Source organism: Camelus ferus, chromosome 6 (genome assembly GCF_009834535.1).
Source record: "Camelus ferus isolate YT-003-E chromosome 6, BCGSAC_Cfer_1.0, whole genome shotgun sequence".
NCBI classification, from domain to species: domain Eukaryota; kingdom Metazoa; phylum Chordata; class Mammalia; order Artiodactyla; family Camelidae; genus Camelus; species Camelus ferus.
In genome coordinates this window covers 3,560,130-3,587,491 of record NC_045701.1, presented here as the reverse complement: position 1 = coordinate 3,587,491, position 27,362 = coordinate 3,560,130, and the positions used below count along the sequence as shown (strand labels likewise).

Sequence of the window (27,362 nt, the reverse complement as noted above, 5' to 3'; positions counted from 1 at the left end):
AAGTTGTTTCTCTTTCTCTTCCCCTCATCTCTCTCACGTGCACACATGCAAAGAAATAATTTCTTCTTTCTAATTTGTTAGGCTAGTTTATGCAGAATTTCAAAAGCAAGAAAAACATAAATTAACTACTATGAAAAATTAAAATCTAACCTTATCCACACTGAGTAAGGCCAGGCACTGAGGAATAAGAGCACTACATGGCTCAGTACTTGTACAAGAGTTTTCTCATCTGGGTTACGCAGAAGAATTACCACAGGCAACCCTCCCATTAGCAGCGCTGTTTTTTTTTTTTTTTTTAACTATTACTGCTACTTAAACTAGTGCATGCAAGGCCAACGAGACTTAAAGCAAGCAATACAGAAAAAAGTGGATCCATGATATATTCATTTAAATAGAAAATAATATATAAAAGAGATCATTTGTGGCTAGCTATTACGTAAAACAGAAAAACATGGAAAATAGGCACTTTGGGGGCAAGAACTATGTTGGCATTACATTTTATTGTAATCAATCAAATGTACCAACAAATAGCTACTGGGCATAGACCTTGAGGATATGAAGAAATAAGTTCCAGTTAAAATAGTTAAAATCAAGGCTTAGAAGAATGTTTAAGAAACATCTGTAAAACTAGATGAGATCACAACTCAGCTTGAGGGGTTACAAGCAGGCTTGCTAGCATAATTTCTCTATTTATATACACCCTTGGGCTTTCCTCCATCTGTGAAAGTGAGCAGTGATCTACAATTGACTCTAAGGATGGGGCAATGGAGACAAGCTCTTTACTGGGCTCCAGTGAATTGGGCAAGAGAAATGAATGAATATATATTTTACTGATTCAGCAGCTACCTCAAATAACAGAAGAATCCCTTAAGTGAAATATAAAATCAAAATCGTCAAGTTATATTTTAAAAATGCTCATATACAGATGATATTTAGAAATTTTCCAATTTACTACTCCGAGATTTTAAAAAATAACTAGGAATATATTTCTGGTATAATCTAAGAAAACCTAACTCTTAAAAATCCACCGCTGGCGGCCAGCAGATATGAGGTTAGAAACTGAGGGTCCATCTTCTGTAACTAAAAATGCTCTCTCTACTAGTAACCTCTCAGAAAAACTTACCTTTTCATTTTTTCTCCTGCTGATGATTCTGTCCAAACCATTGAAGGCACCAGATGCAACAAACAGGATGTTTGTTGTATCAACTTGTACTGTTTCTCCACGTAGCTTACGGGAATTCTTTTCTGGAACATTGACTATCGTGCCTTCTAGTAGTTTTAATAAGCCCTAAATAAAAAATGAATGATTTATGGAATAATCATGTAAGTGTATTATTTATTATACTTAAGATTACGGGACTCAATGGGGAAAATAATATGTGGTTATGGTCAATGAGCATAAATGAAGAAACCTCCCACATTTCCACAACTAAAGTGCAAATCACATCGATAATTCATAAACTTATTTGGAATAGTTACTGGACTCCTTATGTATTCAGGAAACTGTTACCATTAACCTGAGAGGTTGTTTTTGATGGTAAGGACATAATTCTGACATAAAGAGAAATATGACTCTGTAAGATGTTACCCAACCATGGTGGGAACATTCAGAATTTGAAAATATTTGAAGATTTGTATTTCATGTAAATTAAAATTCTGTTCTACTCCTAGTGTTAAACTTTGAGAATACTTTTATTGAGATGCCTTTATGAGAAATTATGCAGCATATTTTATAAGTGTGATTGCACCTCTCTCTGGTCAAAAAAATTAAAAGCAATTTTCCTTACCCTGCAGTTTATGTCATAATTAGTTACCAGTAAAAGGTCAGGTTGACCAAAGATCATTATGACTTATGACTCTACAAGGAATAAAACACTATTTTACCTTCTAACTAAGCGCATACAGTAAGATACTTGTACGTAGTTCATTTATGTATAGTTGGAACCAGAACTTTAAGAGTCCTCTAGAAATGTTTAATTGGGCCTTTGAGGAATAAAACCAACAAAAACTAAACTTCAATTTTTTTTCTGTTCTTTAAAGACTTTTTAATTTCTTAACAAAGGAAATTTGGTATTTAAAATCACCAACAGCTTTCTCTTAGCTGAACTAAATGGTATGTGGAGTTTTGGGGTGGGAGAAATAAACAAAACAATCTAATTGAATGTGAAACCAAACGTACAATATTTGGGAGGTTGATGTATTCCCTTCCTTTTAGTGGGCTTGAACAAAATATTCAACTGCTTACTTGCTGAACGCCTTCTCCACCTACATCCCGTAACTGATGAATGCCTGGCACACTGCCAATTTTATCTACTTCATCCAGAAAGACAATTCCTATAATTTAAGGAGGATTCTATTTATAACATGAAAAAGATATACACAAGACAATCTCAGCTTTAAAAGACTAGGTAGCTAGAGAGCAAGGTTATTCAATCTTTCACATTTAACATATGCAATGGCTTAATATTATAAAAATATACTGCTACTTTTTCCACTCGTCATTTTGTACAAATGTTTTATAATTTACTCCACAGAATATCATTTGGGTATGATAACGAACTATGGGTATGACCACAGTTATCTACCTCACTAATGTTTTGAGGTTCCTTATTCTAGGAAGCTGAGATAGAGCTATAGAGTGAAAACAGGAGGTAGATACAGTGCCTGTGCTAGCAAAACTTTAGCTTACTCTCTCCCATCTACATCCTTGTCTTAAAGGAAGCTAGAGAGGAGGCTGTCAAGTTCTTCACGAAAACAAGGACAGATAAGAGATGGGGAAAGGAGAAATGTAGCATCTATGACATCCTGCAGGTCAACAGGCTCATCTGTTTCTATATTCATCTGGTACTCTCTTGCCTTATCCCCTCCCCATCCCAACACCAGCATTAGGAGTCTGGAGGAGAATCAGAACAGGAAAAACAATGATAGTATTAAAAATCTAACAGAATAGTAATCTGGCCTATTTTCACCCTACTAGCCATCTTATCAATAAGGCAAAGCAAGTTTTGTGGCCCTTATTCAGTATGCTAGAAAATGTTTAACACAGCTACTTTTATGTAATTATAGAATTTTACTCTTTGACTCAAAATTAAGAATTATATTATCTCTTACTACTAGACTGCTTCCCTACATTTGGGGACTACATCTGTGGACAGACAAGCTGTGCTGAAAACATACCTTGTTGTGCTTTTTCTACATTATAGTTGGCATCCTGGAGCAGTTTGGCAATCACAGATTCAATATCTTCACCTACATATCCAGCCTGAGTCAAAGTCGTACAGTCACAGATAGCGAAAGGGACATCAAGGCATTTAGCTAGAGTTTGTGCCAGCAGAGTTTTACCTACAAGTAGAACCAGTAACCGAAACTTTACTAAAAATATTGATGTACGATTTCTCTACAGAAATGCAAAATAAATCTGAATAGTATGTAATAAAAAAATTATGGTTACATCTTTTCCATACCATTATTTAGATCTAATGGTACATTATTTTTATTATTCCTGTCAAGGTCTAAAGGGCAATACCAATGTCTCAAGTTCAGCCTGAAGCCTTGTATACATTCTGGTAATGTATCTATAAGATTGGTCTTAGATTTTCTTCTTAGAAGCCAGAACCCCCCCAATCACAAGACACAGGTTACAAAATTATTTATATCCTATGTTTTAAATGAGTAGTAAATTTTCCCAGGAAGTTATTTACCTGACCCAGTTGGTCCAAGCAGCAAAATATTGCTCTTTTCAAGTTTTATGTCATCGTGGGAAGAATCTAATACTTCACCTCCTCGTTTTTCCTGAGGTATTTGTTGATTTACCTGTTGCTGCATTGATGCTCCTAAAGCATTACCATGTGGGCTAATTCCAGCAATCTGAAGCAATTCTGAAAAAAAAAAAAAAAAAAAAAAGCCAAAGGAATTTACCAGAGCTTCATTTGAAAAAATGCCCAATAAACCCTACATCTCAAACCACTTATTGAGAAAAAATTTAAATACTGTCTTTCTTACCTAAAAAGGAAGAAAACCTCAACTTATCTAGTGACAAATGTACAATACATAATGATTATTCAGGGAATCCCAAGCAAAGAAATGCATTCTTTTTACCCTCCTTATTTATACAAACCTGTATGAAGAATGCCCTTTCACTCAAAAGAAGGCAGTATAATAGAACAGTGCTACGAGTCAGGAAGCTTTAGCTTTGGTCTTTGTCTCTAAATAGCTAGCTATAATCTTGAGCAAGTCATATAAACTTGGTGTTTCTGTGTCCTAATCCATAAGATGGCAATAATACCCATCCTATCAATTTCAAACACATCTTTGTAAAGTGTAAAAACAAAACACAATTGATTTGGAGACACTTTGAAAGACAAACAAAGGTGTATTATTTTTTTCAGTACAAAGGAAAAGAATCAGGGCTGTAGAGAAAGGGGAAAACACTGACCTGAAAAATAGGGAACTTGGGTTCTACTCTCGGTTCTATCATTGTGTTGTAAGACCATGGCAAGTCACTTAGCTTTACTGGGCCTGGTTCCTTACCTATAAAGTGAAAATACTGAGACATATGACCTCTACAGTCTCCTCCACATCTAAAAATGATCCTGTGGGTCTACCAGAGAAACCAACTATGCAAAGAGTCACTATCCCTGGCCCTGTCTGAATTTCTGATTTTACAGAATCTCAACTGGATCTTTCTAGTCCCTTTATTGGAGACATAATCTTAACTAGATGGGATTGACATTGCTCATGAACTAACATTTTATCAGTTGGGTCCCTTAAAAAAAATCTTATTCCCTCTCTTGGCTGAAGGAAAGAATCCCAATAGTCTTTTCAATTAGTCAAATTTTCAAATAGATACTGCTTCTGGCTCTCAGCATTTAAGGTATCTGTGCTTATAACATAGTTGCTTGTATTTTCTGGGTTTATTTTTAGGTTGTTTCTAATAAATGCTATGTCTCATTATAATCCACATGAGGCAAAAAATGCAGTCTTCTATATGAGTTCAGTTAGCTAGTTGTCTCTAGCACATACACATGCACACACACAAAATTTAAATTTCAGCAAAATCTAGTTAGGAATTGTGACAATATAAAAGGTGCTTGGCTCAAGTGTAGGTCTACCCAATGGGGAAAAAATGATTTAGGTGAATAACTTGAACAAAATTGCAAGAAGCATATTAACTACAATGCAATCACATGAGACACATATTTAACTTACTCTATGATTTAAGTTTAATAAAGAGGAACAATTAAAAGAATACAAAACAAATGATGTATTCCATTCCATTTTATGAAAATATGCCTCAGGATAAACTTGAGATAAACTTCCTGTTCTTTGAGTTGTCTCTGTTCTTGCATCTCTCTCACCGCATAAGCAGTTCTCTATAATGAGAAGGACCATGAGCAAGTAGGCTAGCTCAGTTGGCTGGGTGGAGCTCATCAGCTATATGGCCCTAGGCAAACTACTTTAAATTTCTGTGCTTCAGTTTTCTTATAGTTAACATGGTGATGTAAAGACTAGTTTCTATCTCACAGGTTTGGGCAAGATTAAATGAGTATGTACACATGTAAAACACTTACAACAGTGCCTGGGAGATAGCTTTCTAAGTGCTTTAGAAGCACCTGCTATTAGAATTAATATTTTCCAACTGTTTAACTATCTGAATAATATGGCCCTTAAGCACAAGCCAACTATTTAATTTAGTGTTTAACTTAAGAAAAACATTATGTTCCAATGATAATGGAAAAAACCCTCAGTCTTAACATGTTAAAGAGATACACGCTGATCTCTAACATGTGATTTCCAAAGGAACTTTCAAGAATATTTTGATTATATATGATTTTGGCCTAATGCCCTAACTTTAGAACTTAAAATCCCACATAGGACAAAACTAAACTATACATGAAAATTAATTCTATTTAAACTCTCAAAATATTAATTTCCAAGTCAATCAATAATATAATTACAACTCGCTTTTTACCTAAGTTCTTAAATACTGTTACTTGCTAACATTTAAATTACATTAAATCACTACATACATTAAAAACATCACTACACTTATGATATTTGTTTCAAAATATTCACTATAGACTTTACTAATTCATAGCAGTTTCACTAGCCATCTGCTCAAATTTATGAATATAGTATTGACAGCACATTTTATTACATGTAATAAATCTCATTCCAGAGCTGGTATACAAGTTATGTTCTCATGGCTCACCCTGAATATACAGGACACCTCAAAAAGTCGATATATAATACCACTTGGTTCAAAGGCAAATGTAAAATTATCAAACTTTTAAATGAAAAATGTTCATGCTGGCTTATCTATTGTCTTCTTTTGTTTGTTACTACAGTTACTGGAATACAAAAGGCCATGTGAATCTTTTTATGACACCATTGAAACCTTTACCCTCTGTGTAGCAACTATATCCACCTCCAAAGAAATGGGTGCAAGATATCATAATGGCCATTAGCCTTAGTGTCCCAGGTCCTTTCACAACTTCCATCAGACCATCTGATGTTTATGGGGCAATCTAGGGCTGGCAACAGTGAGTTGGGGCTTATTTAGAATTTGCAAGTCTATATACTATGTTTCACAAACACCAAAAAATAAACAGTGTGGTTCCTGGCAAAGAATAGCTGGAAGATAATCTGCCTCTCCCAAAATCTGTCACTTATAAGTAGGCCAACTCTAATTGTATGGTTAAAAAAAGGATATAAAACTCAAGCTATGGATTTTTAAAAATACAACTCCCATTAATATGCAGATCTATATTTACAAAGGAAAACTATATATAATACTTTTTATCTCTCCACATTATGCTTTTAAGAAATATCACAACAGAAAAGATTAAATCACATATCTAAAATAACCCAACATCTACAAACTACACAAATTAGCTATGAACAAAACTGTTCCAAAGTTATATATACCATGTCCGATAAATAGCTTTAGATAATATATAGTATCTTTTTGGGTAAAACACAAGCAAATGCATGTCTACTGTTACTACTGCTGACATACTTCACTGAGGTTAATCTCAAAAGGAAGAATGATTACAGAGGAGGACCTGAGGAGAGGTCACTTACTTGTAAATCTGTACTCATCCTCTCGTCTTCTTATTTCTAACTCTAAGAAAGAGGATGAAAATGGCAACATGAAAATATATATCTGTTTAGTTTAGGGGAACAAACAAGGAGCATCCCACTTCTTCCCCTCTTCCAAATATATTTAAAGACTATGTTCATTAACGTTTTTTTAGCTTTTCACATTATTAACAAATTTATTTGCTAACGCTTTTCTAAATTAAAAAAACCCAAACATGCTTAATGATGGCTGTCCAGTCGCTAATATTCACACTTGTCAAATACAAAGTTGATATTTATAAGAAAAGAGTAGCAATAATGTAAGTCTTCAGTAAGAGTTTAAATCCTTCATACTATAAATACCATATACCCATTGGCTTTCCAGCACCTAGAACAGCCTAACTATTGATTTGCTGACTAAAGGAATCAGAAAAAATCATTTTGCTCCATGACTAAACAGTGCTATTGGACCTTAGAAAAATGAAGGTTCCAAGTCTTCCATTAGTTATTGTGATTTTCACTTTCTAAAAATAAAGTAACTGATACTACTACGTAACTATTTTGCAGTAGGTTCAACCAGTGAACAAGTGTCTTCATTGAGCCAATTAGTTATATATATAGTAGCTACTAAAAGTAATTCAATACGAAAAGTAGTTAGCAGAACTCCTTCAAATTGTAAAATGATGGGGGGGAGGGTACAGCTCAACTGATAGAGCGCATGCCTAGCATGCATAAGGTCCTGGGTTCAATCCCCAGTACCTCCTCTAAAAATAAATAAATAAACCTAATTACCTACTCCCCCCACAAACAATAAAAAAGCTTTAAATTGTAAAATGATGACTAAAAGAATTTAAAACAATAGGCTGTATGTAGGACTAAGTAAGAAACCATAGCTCCTTGACCAAAAAAACCAACCAAACAAAAACACTTCAAATGATTAATATTCACATTTTTAAAATAAAATTATACTAATATAACACACGTTACTGTCCACGGTACATTGAGATTACACAGTATACTGGTATGTTAGAATCCATCATTAACAAGAATTATACTTTGAGTCACTTACAAATTTGCCCTTAACCTTGCACTCTGTAGCTAGGGCCCAAAAAGGAAAGAGTGCTGGATATGTTCTGTAAATTATCATCTCCATATACCTCTGCCTTAAGCAAATTAAATTCTGTATCTTGAACCCAAAAGAGAAGAACTCAGAGTTGTACAGAGCACTGCAATGATCCAGTCATGGGGAGCTAGTTGTAGTGAAGTCTACAATTCAAAAATGATGTCTCAATCTGTACCCCAGTGACTTTCATTTTTCACTAAGACACTTGTTGAGAGATACATTTTACTGTGTGATTAAGAACCCAAGCTCATAAAACTGAAAACAAAAGTTTTAAGAAACAATACTTAACTACAAGTTTTTAAGTACTCTGGTAATTTCTACTGACACTTACTTTCTTTTAAAAATGCTATTGGCAACATACCAAAATGATTTCATGAGCCACTAATGGGAAGTGACCTGCATTTTGAAAAATGTTATACTATACTAAAAGTATTTTAAGACAAAAGCAAGGAGTTGCACTCTAGGCACAGTAATCTCTATTTTGGTCAATTATCAAAACACTAACCTCTAGGAGTTAATGATGTTTGCTTCTCAACCTCTGCTTGCTGTCTCAAATTAGCTGGGATATTATTATATATTCTTTTATAATGATTGTACACAGCAACTGAAAGCACCTTCTTAGCAAATGACTGGCCAACAACGTACTTGTCGAGGTAGTTATAAATCTGAAAAATGATTACATATTAATAATTTACTATGAGCTATCACAAAAATACACATTAAAAAGTCATATACTGAGCTCATTTGCTTACAGTTTAAAATTTGAACAAAGACTCATCAAAACAAAATGCCAGGGGCATGATACACCAGGTAGCAATGATACAGAGGCCCCGAACCCTAAAGGAACAAAAACACAGTTTATTTGCTCTTTAGCTTAAAAAGGTATCGTTGTACTCTTATAGTGTTATGCCAGTTTCTATTCTATAAACAATGTCATTAATCCTAATTTTTGAAAGTTAATATTAAAGTCACTTAGAACACCTCCACTTGCTACCACGGGTATAAAGTTATTATCATTAATGTAAATTACTTTAAAAAATCCTTTCTACACCTTTCACAATCATACGAATAATATTCTTCACAAAGATAATATATAAAATTACCTTTTTCAAAATAGGCAGTATAATAAAAAGTTAAATCACCAGTATAAATGTTTTAATACTCAAAAATTTAACTTTTTCTCAGATATTCACTTTAAAGCTATGCATTTATCTACATGGCAATCTAAAAGACCTATTCTTGGTAGAAACTAAAGCTTTATTTGAAAGTTGGATACTGCCTACAGTTTCGAACCTGGGGTGAATTCCTTCAACTTTTAGTAAACAGAAATTAACTGTTAATATTCACTAACTCCTTAAAATAGCTTTTTTATTTATTATTTATAAGCAAAAAATTGCTTATTCATTTTCTACAACTTTGACTCAGATGTCTAAAGTCTACACAAATTCGCTATATTTTCTACTATATTATCTTTACACGACAAATTCCTTAGTTGTTGACTCTATGCATTTTATTACAGAGTTTAAAAATTGCCATTCCTCACAAATTATACCCGTGAATTATTAAATCTGCCACAGCACATTTGGAATTAGAGACAAATACACTAGCATCTAAACAGTAGAAGAAAGCCACACTGAGGCAGACATAGGTGAGAAATAACTAAGTGTGCAACTATCTGATGTATGGCCAGAACAGAGGGCACACAGCCCAGGAGCAGGGCTCCTCCTTCTCAGAAAGCGCACGACAACGACCCAGTGGAGCTGGTGGTACACTCTGCTGTGTTTCTTACGGACAAATCACAATCTGTCTGAGACTCCTAGAAAAAGCCCATACCACAAGCCAGAGTGCTATACAGGAGAGCCCTGGCACATTGGTTATGAAAAAAACTGCGTGCTTTTATTGTTAGCCTGAAGCTGTTCTACCATAAAGTAGATTAATCTAAGGATGAAAAGCTGCAGGTTGGTATTACAGGCCCAAACTAATAAAAATAAATCCATAGTTGCTCTATTTTAAGGATATCATTTTAGATTTATTTAGTATTTTCAGAGTATGTGCTGCTGAAGTGAGCACTAGATTTATTTAGTATTAATACCACTTTAATCATCATCAACTATATTTCATTATAACTGAATACAGTCATCATGACACAGGAAAACAGCAATGGACTCCACACCTAAATTTCAAGTATCAAATATCGATAACAATTCAGCAAGATATAGTCCATATTAAGAACTTATAATACTTATTTAGATACTAGTATTAAGATTTAATGTAAACTGGAGAGAGGGAAGCAATAAAATGTTTTCAAGATAAAATGCTTGTAAGGCTGAGCTTGGAGCTATACCTTCTTGGGGGGAGGAGGCGGCCTCTGTTGGAATGCCAATTTTACAGCCTCTGCTGCTGATTCAGGTTCTTTAATTACGCTTTTCTTTGAGTCTGCTTCTGATAGCACAACAAAAAAATGATGACATTTTTCACACTTCACAAAACGGGTAGATGCTGTAAAAGAAAGGTCAGCAGAGAAAAATAAATCAAATTGTGTTTAACCTTAAAGATTCACTGAAAATGAAAACCGTGTACTTGACAGAATGCTTGTAGTTCACTTCACAAGCCACAATAAACAGCCTAGTTTACACCTAGATAAATGATAAAGATGAGTTCAGATAACTACATTTTGCTCATTTCAACTAGGTTCTTTCACTTGTAATAGACTTCATCTACAGAAAAGATTGGTTGAAATCCTTTCAACTTCCCCATTCACTAAATTTTAAAAATTAAGTTCTAAACTCTAACACTATATTAAGTAATTATTTTATTGAAATACTTGGACAAATAAACTGTGAAAAAAGCAAAGTACAAGTAAATTATTCTATTTTTCCAATATTTTATTACAAAAAATTATAAACATATACAAAAGTTGAAAGAAAAATCAATTTTAATCCCTAAAAACTATATTCTTAAGGTTCTTTTCAAACCTGTAAGAATTTTTAAAACCTTGACTTGGTAAATATATAAAATCATACCTTCTTTATTTTCAACTTTAACTACTTCACTAATTCCTATTTCTTTGACCTAAAAACCACTAAGAAACAAAATAACAATATTCTCAGTCATACTGAATTATTAATTCAATATTGTATTAATCATACAGCTTTTGAAAATAACACAAGGGGAGTTAAGTGAAGGTAAAAAGGGTTTCTCAATGCCAAGGCTTCAGCTACGGGCACCCTGTGTTTAAACCAAAGCTGATTTCTTCTTTTCTCTCATTTAGGATTCAGACATATGAACATATATTCTTAAACTTCTCTAAACCTAATCCTATCAATGGTAACCAGGGACCTCAGAAAGCAGCATGGGAAGAGAATCCCATATTAGACTATTAGACTATTAGACTACAGACTATTAACAGATACAGTGCAAAAGATACATAGGAATTAGTCACACGTTGGCAAGTCTAGGTAATACATTTTTGGGTTACCTTTGTATAACCTAACTAAACAAATAAAAAAGGCAAAGAAAAAGAATTTTTAAAACTATAGGAATCTCTCTCCTTTGGGAAAACTAAAACTACCTATATACAGATTAAAGGAAAAACTGCATTGGCAAGCACATCTCAATCTTCCAAAAAAAAAAATCCAAATTTTTAAAAAACAATGTCACATTAAAAAAAATAAATTTAACTATTGATTCAATCAATTTAATTCTTAGATGTCTGTTCTTAAACACAAGGCCAATCAAAAATACATTTTAGACAAATTCCAGTCACAAATTTTAAACGAGACAAGGGATCATTCATCTATTCTATTTATCGATCACCTATTAAAAAAAAGTGCTTCCCTAAAGATCAAGCTATTCCAAGTACCTCTAATTAACACAAACCCAAATACATTATCACCATTTTCCATCAATGGGAAAGACAGTGTCTTTATTTCATGATGAGGCACCAGCTTATAATTGTTACTGATGGTAAACAGGGCAAGGATTAAAGGGCAAAGAAGCCTCTGATCTAGTTTAGGCTGTGTGACGGGAAAATCTGGCCTAGGAACACAAGAACAAAATATTTCTTTGAAGAAATTAGGTCAAAGGGAAAGAGATTAAACACTGACAAAATAACATTCCTCTTTGCTTAGCTGAAGAGTTGCTTAAATTCTACCTGAATATCTGCAATACACTTTTACACTGAAACATGTTCAACATATACCCAAGTTCAAGGATTTAGTTTCACTGTCAGAAAAACAAACATTGCAATGCGTATTTTTTACTCTTAAAACCAAGGGGCAAAAATCTAATTCTGTTAAATTATAAGGGGATTTTAAAAAACCTCTTTCCTTTAAACGATTACTACACACATCCTGTATTTCTTTATAAACAGAATACTGATTCCAATAAACCTGCATGTATAGTATTACCAACAACAGAAAGACTACCTTTTTTTAAAATTGAAGTGTAGTTAGTTACCATGTATCAATTTCTGGTGTACAGCATAATGTCCCAATCATACATATATATATTCATTTTCATAAAAGGTTATTACAAGATATTGAATATGGTTCCCTATGCTATACAGAAGAAATCTGTTTATTTTTATATATAGTAGTTAATATTTGCAAATCTTTAACTGCCAAATTTATCCCTTCCCATCCCTTTCCCCTAGTAACCGTAAGATTGTTTACTTGGTGAGAAAGTAAATTGGTGCAGCCACTATGGAGGACAGTATGGAAGTTCCTCAAAAAACTAAAAATAGACACACCACATGATCCAGCAATCCCACTTCTGGACATATATCCAGAGGGAACTCTAATTCGAAAAGATACATGCACCTCAATGTTCACAGCAGCACTGTTTACAATAGCCAAGACATGGAAGCAACCTAAATGTCCATCAACAGATGACTGGATAAAGAAGGTGTGTACAGATGTACACACACACACACACACACATATATCTATCTCCATATATCTCCATACATATCCATATATATATATATATATATAACACTACTCAGCCATAAAAAAGAATAAAATGATGCCTTCTGCAGCAACATGGATAGACCTAGAGATAGTCATTCTAAATGAAGTAAGCCAGAGCAAAAAAAGGCCATATGATATTACTTATATGTAGAATCTTAAAAAAAAAAAACACAAATGAATTTATCTACAAAACAGAAACAGACTCACAGACATAGAGAACAAACTTTTAGTTACCAGCGGTTAAAGACGGTGGGAAGGAATAAACTGAGAATTCAAAAATTGCACCTCTTGGGGAATGTTGGAAATATTAGCTATCTTAATTGTGGTGGTTTCATGGGTGTATACATCTATCAAAATTCATTAAATTGTATATCTGAAATATGTGTAGTTTACAGGAACCATACCACAATAAAGGTGTTTTTAAAAAAAGTTTGTTTACTATGTCTGTTAGTCTCTTTCTGTTTTGTAGATGCCCTCTTTTTCCTCTAAGATTCCACATATGAGAGGTATCATATGGTATTTTTCTTTCTCTTTCTGGTTACTTCACTTAGAATAACGATCTCCAGGTCCATCCATGTTGCTGCAAATGGCATTATTTTATTCTTTTCATGGCTGAGTAGTATTCCATTGTATAAATATATCACAACTTCTTTATCAAGTCATCTGTCGATGGACATTTAGGTTGCTTTCATGTCTTGGCTGCTGTAAATAGTGCTGCTGTGAATACTGGGGTGCATGTATCTTTTTGAATTAAGAGTTCCCTCTGGATACATGCCCAGGAGTAGGACTGCTGGATCATGTGGTAAGTCTATTTTTAGTCTTTTGAGGAGTCTCCATACTGTCTTCCATAATGGCTGCACCAAACTACATACCCACTAGCAGTGTAGGAGGGTTCCCTGTTCTCCATACCCTCTCCAGTATTTATCATTTGTGGACTTCTGAATGATGGCCATTCTTACTGGTGAGGTGATACCTCACTGGTAGTGAGAAAGACTACCTTAGTAAGAACTTTTTCAGGATATTTGTTTAAATGAAAGTTCTTCACACTTTTGAACAAGTTTCAGTGTCCAAAATAAAATCCCTAAGCCATTGCAGAAAAGTTTATTCCTAACCTATGAGACATACAATTATAGTAAGCTTTCAAAAAGTATTAGACACAAAAAAATAAAAACTACCTACTACTACTACTTAACCACTACTTAAGACTCTACCTTAAATAAAAGTAGATGAACTAATCATCCTTGACAAGTTATTCTTCAAATGAGCAGGGGAAAATGAAAGAAATAGTATATATCCTTGTGATCAACAATCTTAGGTATTATTCTTATTTCAATTTCTAATGATCTTCTCTATATTCGTAACAGTGTCTATAAAAATGGTATTTTATTTCAACAAAGTTAGTCAAGCAAGAGTAATACTATAAAAAAAAATAAAAATGATTACAAATTACTTGTGAGATAAAGTACGTACAGCAAGATCAGTGAGCTAAGAATAGTTTTTACATCTGAGAAAAAAATGACACTGAAAGTTGTATGTTTCAGCACCCATATACAAAATATCATTGGAACAAAGCCATCCCCATTCATTTACATTGTCTGTGGTTGCTTTCACACTATAACAGCAAAGGAGAAAAGTCACACCAGGGACCATGTGTCCCACAAAGTCTAAAATATTTATTATTTGGCCTTTATAGAAAAGTTTGCTGACTCCTGGTATCAGTATTTAAAAGCAAATAACTACCCCCAGAATGAGAAAAAATATTTGCAAATCACCTATCTAGATAAGGGTCTAGTACTCAGAATATATGAAGAACTCTTATAACTCAACAATAGAAAAAAAAAACAATTTAACAATGGACAAAAAATTTAAAGTCTTTTTTCCAAAGAAGATATACAAAGGGTCAATGAGCACATGAAAAGACACTTAACATCTTTATTCATTAGGAAAACATAAACCAAAACCATGATAAAATACCATTTCATATCCCTATGGTGGGTACAATAAAAAAAACATAAATGTTGAAGAGGATGTGGAAAAATTGGAACCCTTCATTAGCTAAGTTGTAAAATGGTACAGCCACGGTGTAAAAGTCTGGCAGTTCCTTAAAAAGCTAAATAAAGAGTTACCATTTCACCCAGCAATTCCATTCCTAAGCATATATGCAAGAAAAGTAAAAACACATGTACACACAAAAACTTATAAACAAATGTCCGTAGTAGCATTATTTATATTAGCCAACAAGCAGAAATAACTCAAATGTCCATCAACTGATGAATGAATAAGCAATGGAACACTATTCAGCCATAAAAAGCAATAAAGTATTGATACATAATATAACACAGATCACCTTGAAAACACATTAAGTGAAAAAAGCCAGACAGAAAATGTCACATAATGTATAATTCTATTTATGTGAAATATCCAGAATAGACAAATCCATAGAGACTGCAAGTAGGTTAACGGTTGCCAAGACTGGGAAAGGAAAGGGTGGAAAGTGACTGCCAAGGGGTATGGGGTTTCTTTCTGGGGTGATGAAAATGTCTTGGAATTAGATACTGGTGATGATTGTACAACTTCATGAATATACTAAAAACTCTGCAATGTACCCTTTGAAAGGGTGAATTGTATGATATACGAATGATAGCTCAATAAAAAATTTAAAATTTTAAAAAGGAAAGGACTAGACTTGTATGTATTAACATACTTAGCTCTCAAAACATTGCTGAATTGAAAAAAAGCAATCTGCAAAAATATGAACACTATTAAATCACTTATGCTTCTTAAAAGTTACATGTTTGATGAAGATACATTACAGAAATATATCTTTAGCATTACTATAACGTTCTACTTTTTTAACAAAGGGAGATATACACATGTATTTCTCAGGTAATTAAAAATAATTTTAAATGATGAAAAAGTAGATAATTACCTAAACAGGCCTAAACAAAAGATTACAAAGGACCAAAAATCATATAAAAAGATGTTTATGAAGTATTAACTAAAGAGATGCAGATTCAAACAAAACTCTTTAGAACTAGGATGACCCAATTTTCAATGAGCAGACACAGAAGATCCTCAGTATTCAAAAGGGATGTATTCTGAAGAGACTTTTATTATGGACCAGCAAAACCAAGGGAAGAGGGCCTCAACACACTGCTGGGGCCTCCTACTCCTGCGTAGCAAAGCTCCAGACGACAGGGACAGTGTCATGCTCATCTGTGTATGGTCTCAGCTGAGCACCGTCTGATTTAACAGGTATTTGTTTACTAAATTATGTATAAGTATGTACTCTTCTTTTACTCTTTTCTTCCACATTCTCTACTCCCACTTACCCCTCCCTAATTAGAATTCCAAACAGCCTTGAGTTGATTAGATAACACTAAACTATAGTGTTTTTCACAGTTGGTCTCGTTAAATATCAGATTCTAGGACCCCATCCAACATCTAGATAATCTTTTTTTATTTTTTACTGAAGTATAGTCAGTTTCCAATGGTGCATCAATTCCTGGTGTACAGCATAATGTTTCAGTCATACATGTAACATACCTATAATTGTTTTCAAACATCTAGATAATCTTAATGGGAAGGTGGGAATCTGTATGTTTAACAATCACCCTCACTGACTTATACAATCTGGGAAGTTGAAAACATTGTATAAGAGAAAAATTTAATCTCAGGAAGACCTAGTTTATCCCGAAACAATTCCCGTTGGTAGAAAGGTATCACTTAGGAATTTCTGAATAGGAAAGGAACTTCTAAACAGGAAATCTTCACTGCTCTGTGACCTTGGATGATTTACTGAAACTTATTCAACTTCAGCTTCTTCATTTATAAAAATGAGGATATTCTCTGTCCTAACAAAAATAAGACTGCAAGAATAAAATTACATATACTGGCATTTATTAAATGTTAGTTTCTTTCCTTTTCTACTCCAAGAAGAGTAGAATTATAGGCCTAATAAAGGTGGAAATCTTTCTTTGGGGAAAAAAAAGAGGAAAATTTCTTGATTAAAATAAATGCAATACAACACTGCCAGTATGAACTGAGCAATCCTCAGACTTACTGAAATTTTATTATATAGCATGAAATTTGTTAATAGCAAATGTTACTTAGAAATTATATCATCCAGGTCTACTACTTTCATCTTATGCTGCAATCTAAATTTTCATTGACTGATTCTTCTCTTTGATCTCCTACTAGGCACAACCACAAAGAGAACCTCAACATTCCAGCTACAGAATGGAAACATTTTAAAAGTCTCTTCAAAGCTGTAAAGACACGCTACTTGTAACACTTTTCCATATAGTGACCAATTAACATTAATGATAAATGTGAAACTGTAACTGAAGTCTCAATATTTGGGTTAGAATACAAAGAATCCTCTCCAACTAGTCATTAGAAACCAAAACTTCTGCCAAACCTGACCATCAACCTTTTCACAATTGGACTGTATTGCATGTACCATGCTGACACAGTAGTGCAAAGTACTCTTGAATCACTACCATTAATTCTAATCATGTAGAAAATTAGTTATCTGATTCATCAAGTATCAGCAGTAGCATCTCTGCAATTCAGAAAGAGTCACTGACACTAACAGCAAAAATAGAACTGTTGATTTCTTCCTTCTCTAGTGTTTAAATCACTAATCACTATCAGAGACTTCCTAAAATTGAGGGCTTAGCTCCCCTGATTAGTATACAGAGATGGAAAATACCTTCATATTTGAATGTCTGACTTCTCTAGCTATATGAGATGCTTAATAGGTATTTGAAGAATGAAGTAATAAATACAAAATAAATAAGCCTTGCTTCTCCTACAGCTTAATGGTTACTACATAAAAACTCACAAAATCCAAATTTTATATAAACACATGTAAGCAAAATAAAGAAGTAAATAGTTTTCTTAAATTTTCTCTTACACGATAGTACAAAGTATTACTAACTAGTCTTGGGGATTTTTAGTATCTGGTGAACATAACAGAGAGTCATGTAAGCTCAGGAAGAAAATAATTCTGCTTTATATAATTTATATATTTCTACGCAATTAATGATTTATATAAAAGGCAGGGAAAAAAATAACAGTAGAAGTAATACTTACACACGAAAGTCTCTACATGTGTGCATAAGTCGCCACATTTAGGACAGCGAAGCTGGTTTCCACCTTTCCCAGAATTCCCAGAGCCTGATTTCTTACTGCTTCCCTCACTTGCTGATTTCTAATGTTCGTGGAGGAGAAAAAAATAAAGTGTCAATTATTACTTTCAGGCAACCACCATATAACTCAAATATAAACTCTACTGTTTATAATCAATCTTCTAATCTTTACAGTTTCTAGAATAGAATTATTAGTATAATTTAAATCTCTATGATCACTGGTTATAAAAAAAAATATAATTTCTAGTAAACACGTATTTACAGTACTCCTTCCTTCCATGGTATATGCCAGAGTGCATAACAATTAGCTTTCTTTCAATGACAGTCAATAAGCTCTAGGAAAAAAAGTTACTATACGTAAAAAACTACATTTTAAAGAAATTGAATCAGGAGTTATTAATCATGGCAAGTAGTGACTTAACTTTCTTGAATCCAACTTTTATCATCTCTAGAATAGGGATAATTTTACCTACTTTAGAGTCATTTTTAGAATTAAGTGTGGGTATGAAATCACCTAGCATTTTGTCTCTCACACATATTATTAACTCAAGTGTTAGTCAAATACACATAATTTAAAAAAACCTGATAATTCACTGACCCAATACAATCACCAATTGCCTACTTGCTAGCTAGAGAGCAGCCCAACATTAAGTCATACAGATATCCAAGAGTTTCAGGTAGAGGATGAAGTAAGGCTAATACTAGCCTGAGTTTTGAGAGCTGTGTGGAAGCAGAAAATGATGGCTATTCCTAATCCAACTATCACAGACTAACTACATAGATTATTTAATGAAGCTTCTTTACTGCTTTGGGTTGTTAGAAATTTTAACTACTGCTTACTAAGTGCAATGCTTATCAAACTACTTTATGGTTCAGACTGAAACACAAAATAAAATTACATAAAATTTTTTAGATCATTTTATTTATTTCACATTTCCTACAGAAAACATATAAACCAATAAAATACAGAGTGCTATTACTATAATCAATTGTTTAAATGAGGGAAGTCAAATATATGTATGGATGCCAATAAAGATAAAATACCTTATTTCCATCTCCAGAGCCATCTTTACTCATTCCATCTTTTGAGGCAAAGTATGCTGGTGTTTCTGTAAAGGCTCTAAAAGGAGCTCTTCGTAGAAGCTGAGTTTCAAACGCCCCAAGCCTTCCTAAGATGGGTATATGAATGCGACCACAAGAAATACCTGAAAAGATAATGAAATTTATTTAGTTCACACATCAAATATTAACATGCCTTCAATAAATCCCCTGGAAACAAAAATTCCTTAAGCATAGAGGAGGTTGAAAAAGCTATAGTTTTCACAGCAGTAGTACAAACTGGTAACACCATCCTCAAAAATAGGCCAGACCTGTGCTTTGGAAGTGAGGAGCGACCACCCAGGTCAGAACAATGAGTGGCTCTTCCAAAGTCTGAGAGATAAGTAGTTCAGCATCTATCTCATCTGCAGGGGAAAAAGACCATTTATGCCCTATATTCTTATACTTCTTATATTATTTCTATCAATGAGAGTAAACAATTGAACTCTTATTTGTCTCTTTGGTTATATGGGGATAATATGTGCAACAATGGCAACAAATTTCAAATGTTCCTTGAAAAGTTATGTGCTGTTCATTAAAACACATGTTTAAATGAAATATTTCAATCCTATAGAAAAAATAAATATAATTCAATAAAACAGACTGTGTAACCACTATCCTGCTTTCAAACATTTTAACCTTTTGCCATATTTGAAGTCAAAATTCTTAAAAAGGATATAGGTTGATCACTGACTTAGCTGGAAGACTTTTTTTGTAAAGGACCAGGATAGTAAGTATTTTCAGCTTTGTGGCCATGTATGTAGTCTCAGTCTCAACTACTCTCTCTGTAACCTGAAAGTAAATGTAAACAATATGTAAGCAAATGAGTGTGGCCAGATTTGGTCCACAGAGTCACTGTTTGCTGACCCCTGCTTTTTCTCTATAAATGCAAAATAAGCCCCCAAATAAATTACAGTCAATGGCAAAAAAGCCATACTATATACTGTGAGGCAGCGTTTCCCAAACTGTGTCTTTAAAAGAGTGTTCTCTACACGAGAAAATTGAATGGTTGTAGGTTAAACAAAATTCCATAGATTTCAGTATTGTAGGGTTACTCAGAACCTTGCATAAGCTAAAGTACATTAATGAATCGCCAAGAAGGAAATTTCCAAGCGGTTTACCTGAGTGCTGTTAGAAGGTAATAAACAAGCAAAAGTGGGGAGGGGTAAAGTTAATAGTTAAATAAATTTAAGAAACTGATTCTGCCTCTCTCATTTTATTCCCTGCAAAATTCTCAACTCAGGATTTAAATTTTTATTTCTACACCTATTAAGAGCTTTTAAGAGATCATGCACATGTGTATATATTGTATCCAAATGCAAAAACTGGTTGAAAGTTATGTACTTCAAATAATTCAAAAACAGTTGCTTAGCTATATAATTTGCTGTTTTGCTAACTCCCATTTTCCAACACAATTCTGGACACTGTTAGAACAAGTAGTTTATTTATTTACTTATCATGGTAAGCCATCTCCAGTTTCACAAAGTACAAAAATGAAGCCACCAAACTACTTAGGAAAGATACAAATAAGAGGAAGCAAACTGTCTCATTTCTATATAAATTTACAAAGAACACCAAAAAAGGATTAAGGTTTATGACACCCTGGCCCCAATCCGAAGACTGTAAAATTTTGCTTAACACTACTAAGTTTAAATATTAATGAGGAAAAAAAAAACGACATTTGATGTTTTCCTACTAAGCAATGTTTTCAAAAGACAATTCAAATTTTCTCAAGTATAACATTTCCATTTCTTACAGCAAATGATGATAGCCATTACTCTCATTAGAATGAGATCTAAGGTAGTTCACAAATTTGAAGCTTAACATTAATGTTTTTCCAAGGACATATTGTGATTTAAAGACTGTCCATCTAAAAAGCAAGTCAAAAAAAAAAGTAATGGGGAAGAGGGATAGATAAAATCAAGAATGTTCAAAAACATCCATAGAAAATCAAGAATGTTCAAAAACATCCGTAGTAAATTTATATCAAAGGCAGCATGATACAATAAATAATTATAATCTATGTAACAAGTGTTACCTTTTAATTGAACCATTACGATGTATTCACAAAGAAAACTACAATTATAACAAGCTTTATGTGAGGTTATTTGTACTTGGATTATTTAGAACAATACTTAGCCTTGAAGTTATCACATACAATGTTTTAGCCCCACCTACAATAAAATACATTTTTTAAAATAGTGTTCAACAATTCACAGCATCTAGTATTATTAGAAAATAAGCTAAAAAGTAATTACCTTTGGGAATTTAATAAGAGAAATAAAAATTACGAGCATGATCCTTTTAACATCTACTTGATAGAAAGAAAAGTTAAGTCCTTCACCTTAAATAACAAGTAATGTATGAAGCCAACGCAACCATACAGTCATCACAGAAAATACTATCTAAAAATGTTCATGTCATTGAAACTTCTAAATTTAAAAATTTCTTTGCTCGCCCTGCTGGTATGGTACTGTAGTGCTATTTTAACATTCTATAATCTATGGGCTATACCAACAAGATGCTATAAATACTAAACCATCGGTTCCCAAACTTGGGCATGCATTAGAATCACCTTGAGGGCTTGTTAAAGCACAGACTACAGGGGATCTTCCCTGGTTCTGATTCAGAAGGTGTGAGGTGGGACCCAAGAATGTATTTCTAACAAGATTCCAGGTAATCATGCTGTTGCTGGTCTTGGGACCACACTTTTTAAAGCCACTTTACTAAAAAAAAAATGAACAGTCATTCACTAATCATCTGACATCCTCATTTGTTATTATTTATTATATATTATTATATTATAGAAATCATTGCATGAAACCAATCAGGAGTTTTTAAACCCTTTTTGTGCCATGAACCCCTTTGCCAGACTGGTGAAGCCTATTCAGAATAATGTTTTTAAATGTATAGAATAAAATACATAACAGAGGAAACCAATTATACTGAAGAAGTTATCAAAATATTATAAAAATATGCTTCTTAACTAACAAGATTATATAAGATCTAACAGCTTTTTAAATAAGTACCATGATTTCAAAGTAGTGGAAAATATAAACAATATTTTGAGATATCAGCAAAACAAAGCACCCTAAAAGCCAAAAATGGGAAGTATTTCTGTAAAGTATATTTCAAAAGACTACTTGGCAACAACGACAGAAGACAGTTAAAAAGTTAAACCATTTACAAAACTTTTGTCATATGAATAAAGCTCTGAGCTTCAGAGCAGCTGTTTTTAAAAAAAAAAGTATTAGAATAAGGTACAATGATTTTAGGACTATTGAAAACTAGAAGAGTTAGCTCACAGCAAAAAAAAAAACAAACTGACAATGAATATATGTATGTTCATGTATAACTGAAAAATTGTGCTCTACACTGGAATTTGATACAACATTGTAAAATGACTGTAACTCAATAAAAAATGTAAAAAAAAAAAACTAGAGTAATTTTTTCTATTTTTAAGTATTTGACTTCCTATATTCAATCTTGAACTAAGCATTCTCCAAAAATATACAAATGATTCAGCTTAAAAGATAAACCTATCTTTAATTTGCATTTTAGAAATACAGCAAAAGAACTAATGAAAATTAAAAATTAGCTATTTGTAGTGACAATAGTTAAGTATATAATAACTGATGAAATGGCAAATCAGGTTAAATGCCCACTTGAACACTTGGCCTCTAACCTCTAACATAAATTGGAAAAAAAACTCAACAAAAACTCACAAACAATACTGGCAACTTACTAGATGCTTACTGCTTTTTAATCTCAAATTTTCATTTTATGCCCAAGTTACTGTCTCAACAATTCTGAATACTTCTTAATAAAGAAAAATAACATCACTACTATGAGCGCTTTCCTCAAGTTTAAAAATGTTGGATAGGTTTTCACCAAGAAAAGAGAAATGCTGATTAGGAAATAGTCTGCAATTCCAGAAATAAAGATGCTCTAACATTTACACATTTTGTCTTATTTAATTTGTACTGGATTTAACTACAAGAGAGGGAAAGGGAGAGAGGGAGATATGGAGGGAGGGAGGTAACTAAAATCTAACTAAAAACTATTAAGGTAGGCAGATTATGTAACTATCATAAAAATTATGGACGCCAACCAACATGTTTGAGCATCTTCAATTTTCATTTACACCCACATGAAGTGACACCCTTGCAAATGGACAAGGACAGAAAGCATCCAGAAATCAAGGGAGTTACACAGGATCCCAAAATTCTTGCACAAGGCCAAATTCAGACCTAGTCACTTGGAAATGCAATCAAGCATTTCTGAATATACATATTTAGACTGCAAACTGACTGTTATATACGCAAAGTACATTTTTAAAACTATACATCAATATTGAAAGCCAGAATTCAAGTAGAAAAAAATTTTTAAATTTTTACTTTACTGTAGGCTTCATATTCAAAGGGAATAGTGAGGAGAACTACATTAAATTGGATACATACAGCCCATCAGGAAAAGAAAATCGGTTCAGTGTCTAGTACAACAATTTAGCAAATAATCTTTCAAAATACTGTTAAAAATTTTTAAAGTCTAACATGACAGACAAGCCAACAGAAACAGAGAATACCACTGTATTTCAGAGCTCTGAAATCTCCCCTTTTATTCTTAATTCATTGTATAATTTATTAGAAGATTATATTAATGAAATTCTTATTTATTTAAATTAACGTTGCTGAAATTGTTAACTCTACTGTTTATAAGAATAATAAACTAACTAAAGTTCAATTCTGATTTTTCTATCTTTCATCTTTCTTCCTCTTTTTGGGAATCCTAAGGAAAAAGAACCATCCTGGAGGTTCTTAAATCCTTAAAGAAAGTATCTCTATATTCTTGTAGATTCACATATACTTTAAGAGTTTCTACCATGGAAAAACATTTCATGTAATTAAGCCTTGGTAAAGTCTTTGTTTTTTGGTTTTTTTTTTTTTTTAATTGAAGTAGAGTCAGTTTACAATGTTGTGTCAATTTCTGGTGTACAGCACAATGCTTCAGTCATATAGGAACATACATATATTCATTTTCATATTCTTTTAAACCATAATTACTACAAGATATTTAATATAGTTCCCTATGCTATACAGTATAAACTTGTTTTATCTCTTTTATATATACCAGTCAGTATCTGTAAATCTCAAACTCCCAACTTATCCCTTCCCATCCTCTTCCCCTCTGGTAGCCATAAGTTTGCTTTTTTCTATGTCTGTGAGTCTGTTTCTGTTTTGTAAACAAGTTCATTTGTCTTTTTTGTTTTAGATTCCACATATGAGTGATACCATGTGGTATTTTTCTTTCTCTTTCTGGCTTACTTTGCTTAGAATGACATTCTCCAGGGCCATCCATGTTGCTGCAAATGGCATTATTTTATTTTATTATGGCTGAGTAGTATTCCATTGTATAAATATACCACAACTTCTTTATCCAGTCATCTGTCGATCGACATGTAGGTTGTTTTCATGTCTTGGCTATTGTAAACAGTGCTACTTTGAACTTTGGGAGGCAGGTGTCTTTTTGAATTAAGGTTTCCTCTGGATACATGCCCAGAAGTGGAACTACTGGATCATATGGTAAGTCTATTTTCAGCCTTTTGAGGAATCTCCATACTGTTTTCCACAATGGCTGCACCAAACTGCATTCCCACCAGCCTTGGAAAAGTCTTAAATCAATGTGAAAGCTAGTTGCTGTTTTAGTATCATGTAAAAATATTAAATTCTATAGTGATATTGGATAATGTCTCATATTTTAAGCTTAATTTACTCCCTTACAGTGGAAGTTACGGTTTGGTGTTTCTGAAAACCTCTAGCCAACTTATATTAACTGAAAAACAAATAGGTAATTCCTAAATAAGCCATTAATTTATGTTTATCTACCTCACGATAGATTTAATTTTTAAAGCAGTAGTTGTTTTGAAAAGAAAAATAAAGAAATAACTGCACGCCTCTTATAATTCAGTTTCCAGGGACAAATGATAGGAAGAGATGAAGAGCTTTGTCAAAGAAGTCTTTCCTGACCAAAGAGAACACACATATACCTTATAAACGACCAGAAACGGTATTGTCAACTCCACTAGATGTAAACTCGAAGGTAAGGACTTGCTCACCGCTCCCTCTCCAGCACTTAAACAGGACCTGACACACAGTAGATTCTCAACAAATATGTCAAACAACTTAATTTAAATATCTGTCACTTTCAATTGTTTGCAACTCAAATTCCTGGAACAGGGACAGCTACTTGCTCAGGTTTAACAGTGTCTTGGGACTAAATTCACTCCTTTATATTTATGTACCATTTTACAAAATGCTTCTGCCCACACTACTTCTTGTAATCCCTCTTTGTGAAATAACTGTCAGAAAATACACATTTAGTAAATGGTGAGGATTTCACAATGAAGCAAAAAATTGGAAAAGATGGTGTTTTTTCATCCAGAGGGCATAAGAGGATAATTCAAAATGAAACGAATTTTGTCTACAAGTTAGTGATTCTAACAGGATCTAGCCTCGCTGTCTGATATTCATAGATTTAGGGGGGAAAAAATGGTTTCTTTTCCGGAATCTCTTGGCTGGGGTGCCAGTCTTGCACAGCTCCTGATAAACAGAAATGTAAACAAGCGCCACTCTTAAAAAAACTATTTGGGACTGTCAAGTTAGGAAAACCGGCAAACGGCTGCTGAGACGCCGAAGTATTTCAAAAACAACTTCTGCGGGAATTTCCATTTCCTCGGGCGCTTTCCTGCGGGTCCCGACAAGTACTGCGAGTCCCCTTTCTGTCCCGGCATAAGCGACCGCACAATGACTGTGTGTGACACGACGGGTCCCGCGCGGCCTGCGTCCGGGACGGCCGGCTCCTCGCCCCGCGGGACCCCCAACAGTGGCAGCCCCTCAGCCGAGCCCTTCCCCCAGCCCTCCGCAGGCCCGAGGGGAACCCTGCCGGGCTCTGGAAGAGGAGCCGCAGGCAGGGCAGGCGGCAGCCCCCGGCGGAGTTCCGAGTGGGGTCTGGGGACACTTTTTAACGAACGGAGCATTTCGTGCCTCTTTAGGGGTTTCTGCGAAGCGGCCCCATTCTAGCCCCAAAGTCAGAAGGCCTGAAAGCACGCGGGCGGAGGAGCACAAGGGGTTCACCTCAAATTTGAGAAACAGCTGCTCCAGAGGTTGGCAGAGCCCCATCCCAAGGGGGAAAGGGCGGGGAGGAAGCGAAGCGCCATGCATCCCCTCACACCCCGGAGAGATAGTATAGGCCTCTTGCCCTCCCCGCGGTCCCCACCGTCGGCCGGGACCCTCCGGGGTCAATGGCTCAGGTGAGGGACTACTTCGTTACCTCTTTGCGCGGAAGCGAGCGAGGAGCTGATGAGACGCGCGGCCGTCGCGCCGCAAGTACAGGCGCCGCAGCCGGACATCTCCGCGGGGCCTAGGCCGGGGCTTCGCCCCCTGCTGCCCTCCGGGTCTCGGCGGTCGACTCCTACTCGCAGGGTTCTCTGGCTTGGTTCCAGAACCTCCTGCCGGCTGTAGGCCCAGTACAGAGTTCACGCGCCTGGCAGCAAGGCCTTCGCGCTCTTAGTGCCCCACTGCCGTCTACTCAATAGACACCTAGCCCCCCCACCCTCCCCCTACTCCTCCCCCCGCCCCCCTCCCCGCCTATCGGGCCCGAGGAGCGTGCGCGCGCCTGCGTCGTAGGGCTAGGGAGGGGGCGTGGGCACGCGCGGCGTGTGCGTGCGTGAGACACCGATGTGCGCCGAGGGGAAGGGGGCGGCGACCCGGGCTCCAATGAGCGCGCTAAGGCGGACGGCCGACCCCAAATGGAGAACTACAAGTCCCTGCATACAATTCTTCGGGAAGTTCCTTTAAGCCTAGTGTTGAAAAGTTTGGGGGTGGGGTAGAAGCGGAGAAGTGCGTGCTGGGAGTTGTAGTCCCAACTTGTCGCAGTAAA

The 27,362-nt window shown here is 34.6% G+C and overlaps 1 protein-coding gene across 2 annotated transcripts in view; it reads right to left on the bottom strand.

Annotated features, from left to right (window-relative positions):
• CLPX (caseinolytic mitochondrial matrix peptidase chaperone subunit X) overlaps nucleotides 1–27,040 on the bottom strand; it is a 35,694-nt gene extending 8,654 nt beyond the window's left edge. Inside the window, exons 1-10 of one of the 2 annotated variants that reach the window (XM_006184011.3) lie at nucleotides 26,754–27,040; nucleotides 19,371–19,531; nucleotides 18,271–18,388; nucleotides 10,548–10,702; nucleotides 8,709–8,868; nucleotides 7,084–7,125; nucleotides 3,702–3,878; nucleotides 3,178–3,342; nucleotides 2,246–2,334; nucleotides 1,124–1,288 (exon numbers count right to left, since the gene is read on the bottom strand). In XM_006184011.3, coding sequence (XP_006184073.1) covers nucleotides 1,124–1,288; nucleotides 2,246–2,334; nucleotides 3,178–3,342; nucleotides 3,702–3,878; nucleotides 7,084–7,125; nucleotides 8,709–8,868; nucleotides 10,548–10,702; nucleotides 18,271–18,388; nucleotides 19,371–19,531; nucleotides 26,754–26,832 — 1,311 coding nt within the window. In that variant the 5' untranslated portion in view covers nucleotides 26,833–27,040. The remainder of the gene's footprint in view (nucleotides 1–1,123; nucleotides 1,289–2,245; nucleotides 2,335–3,177; nucleotides 3,343–3,701; nucleotides 3,879–7,083; nucleotides 7,126–8,708; nucleotides 8,869–10,547; nucleotides 10,703–18,270; nucleotides 18,389–19,370; nucleotides 19,532–26,753) is intronic. The other variant, XM_032480942.1, reaches the window with a different exon arrangement.
• Between the last annotated feature and the right edge of the window lie 322 nt (nucleotides 27,041–27,362).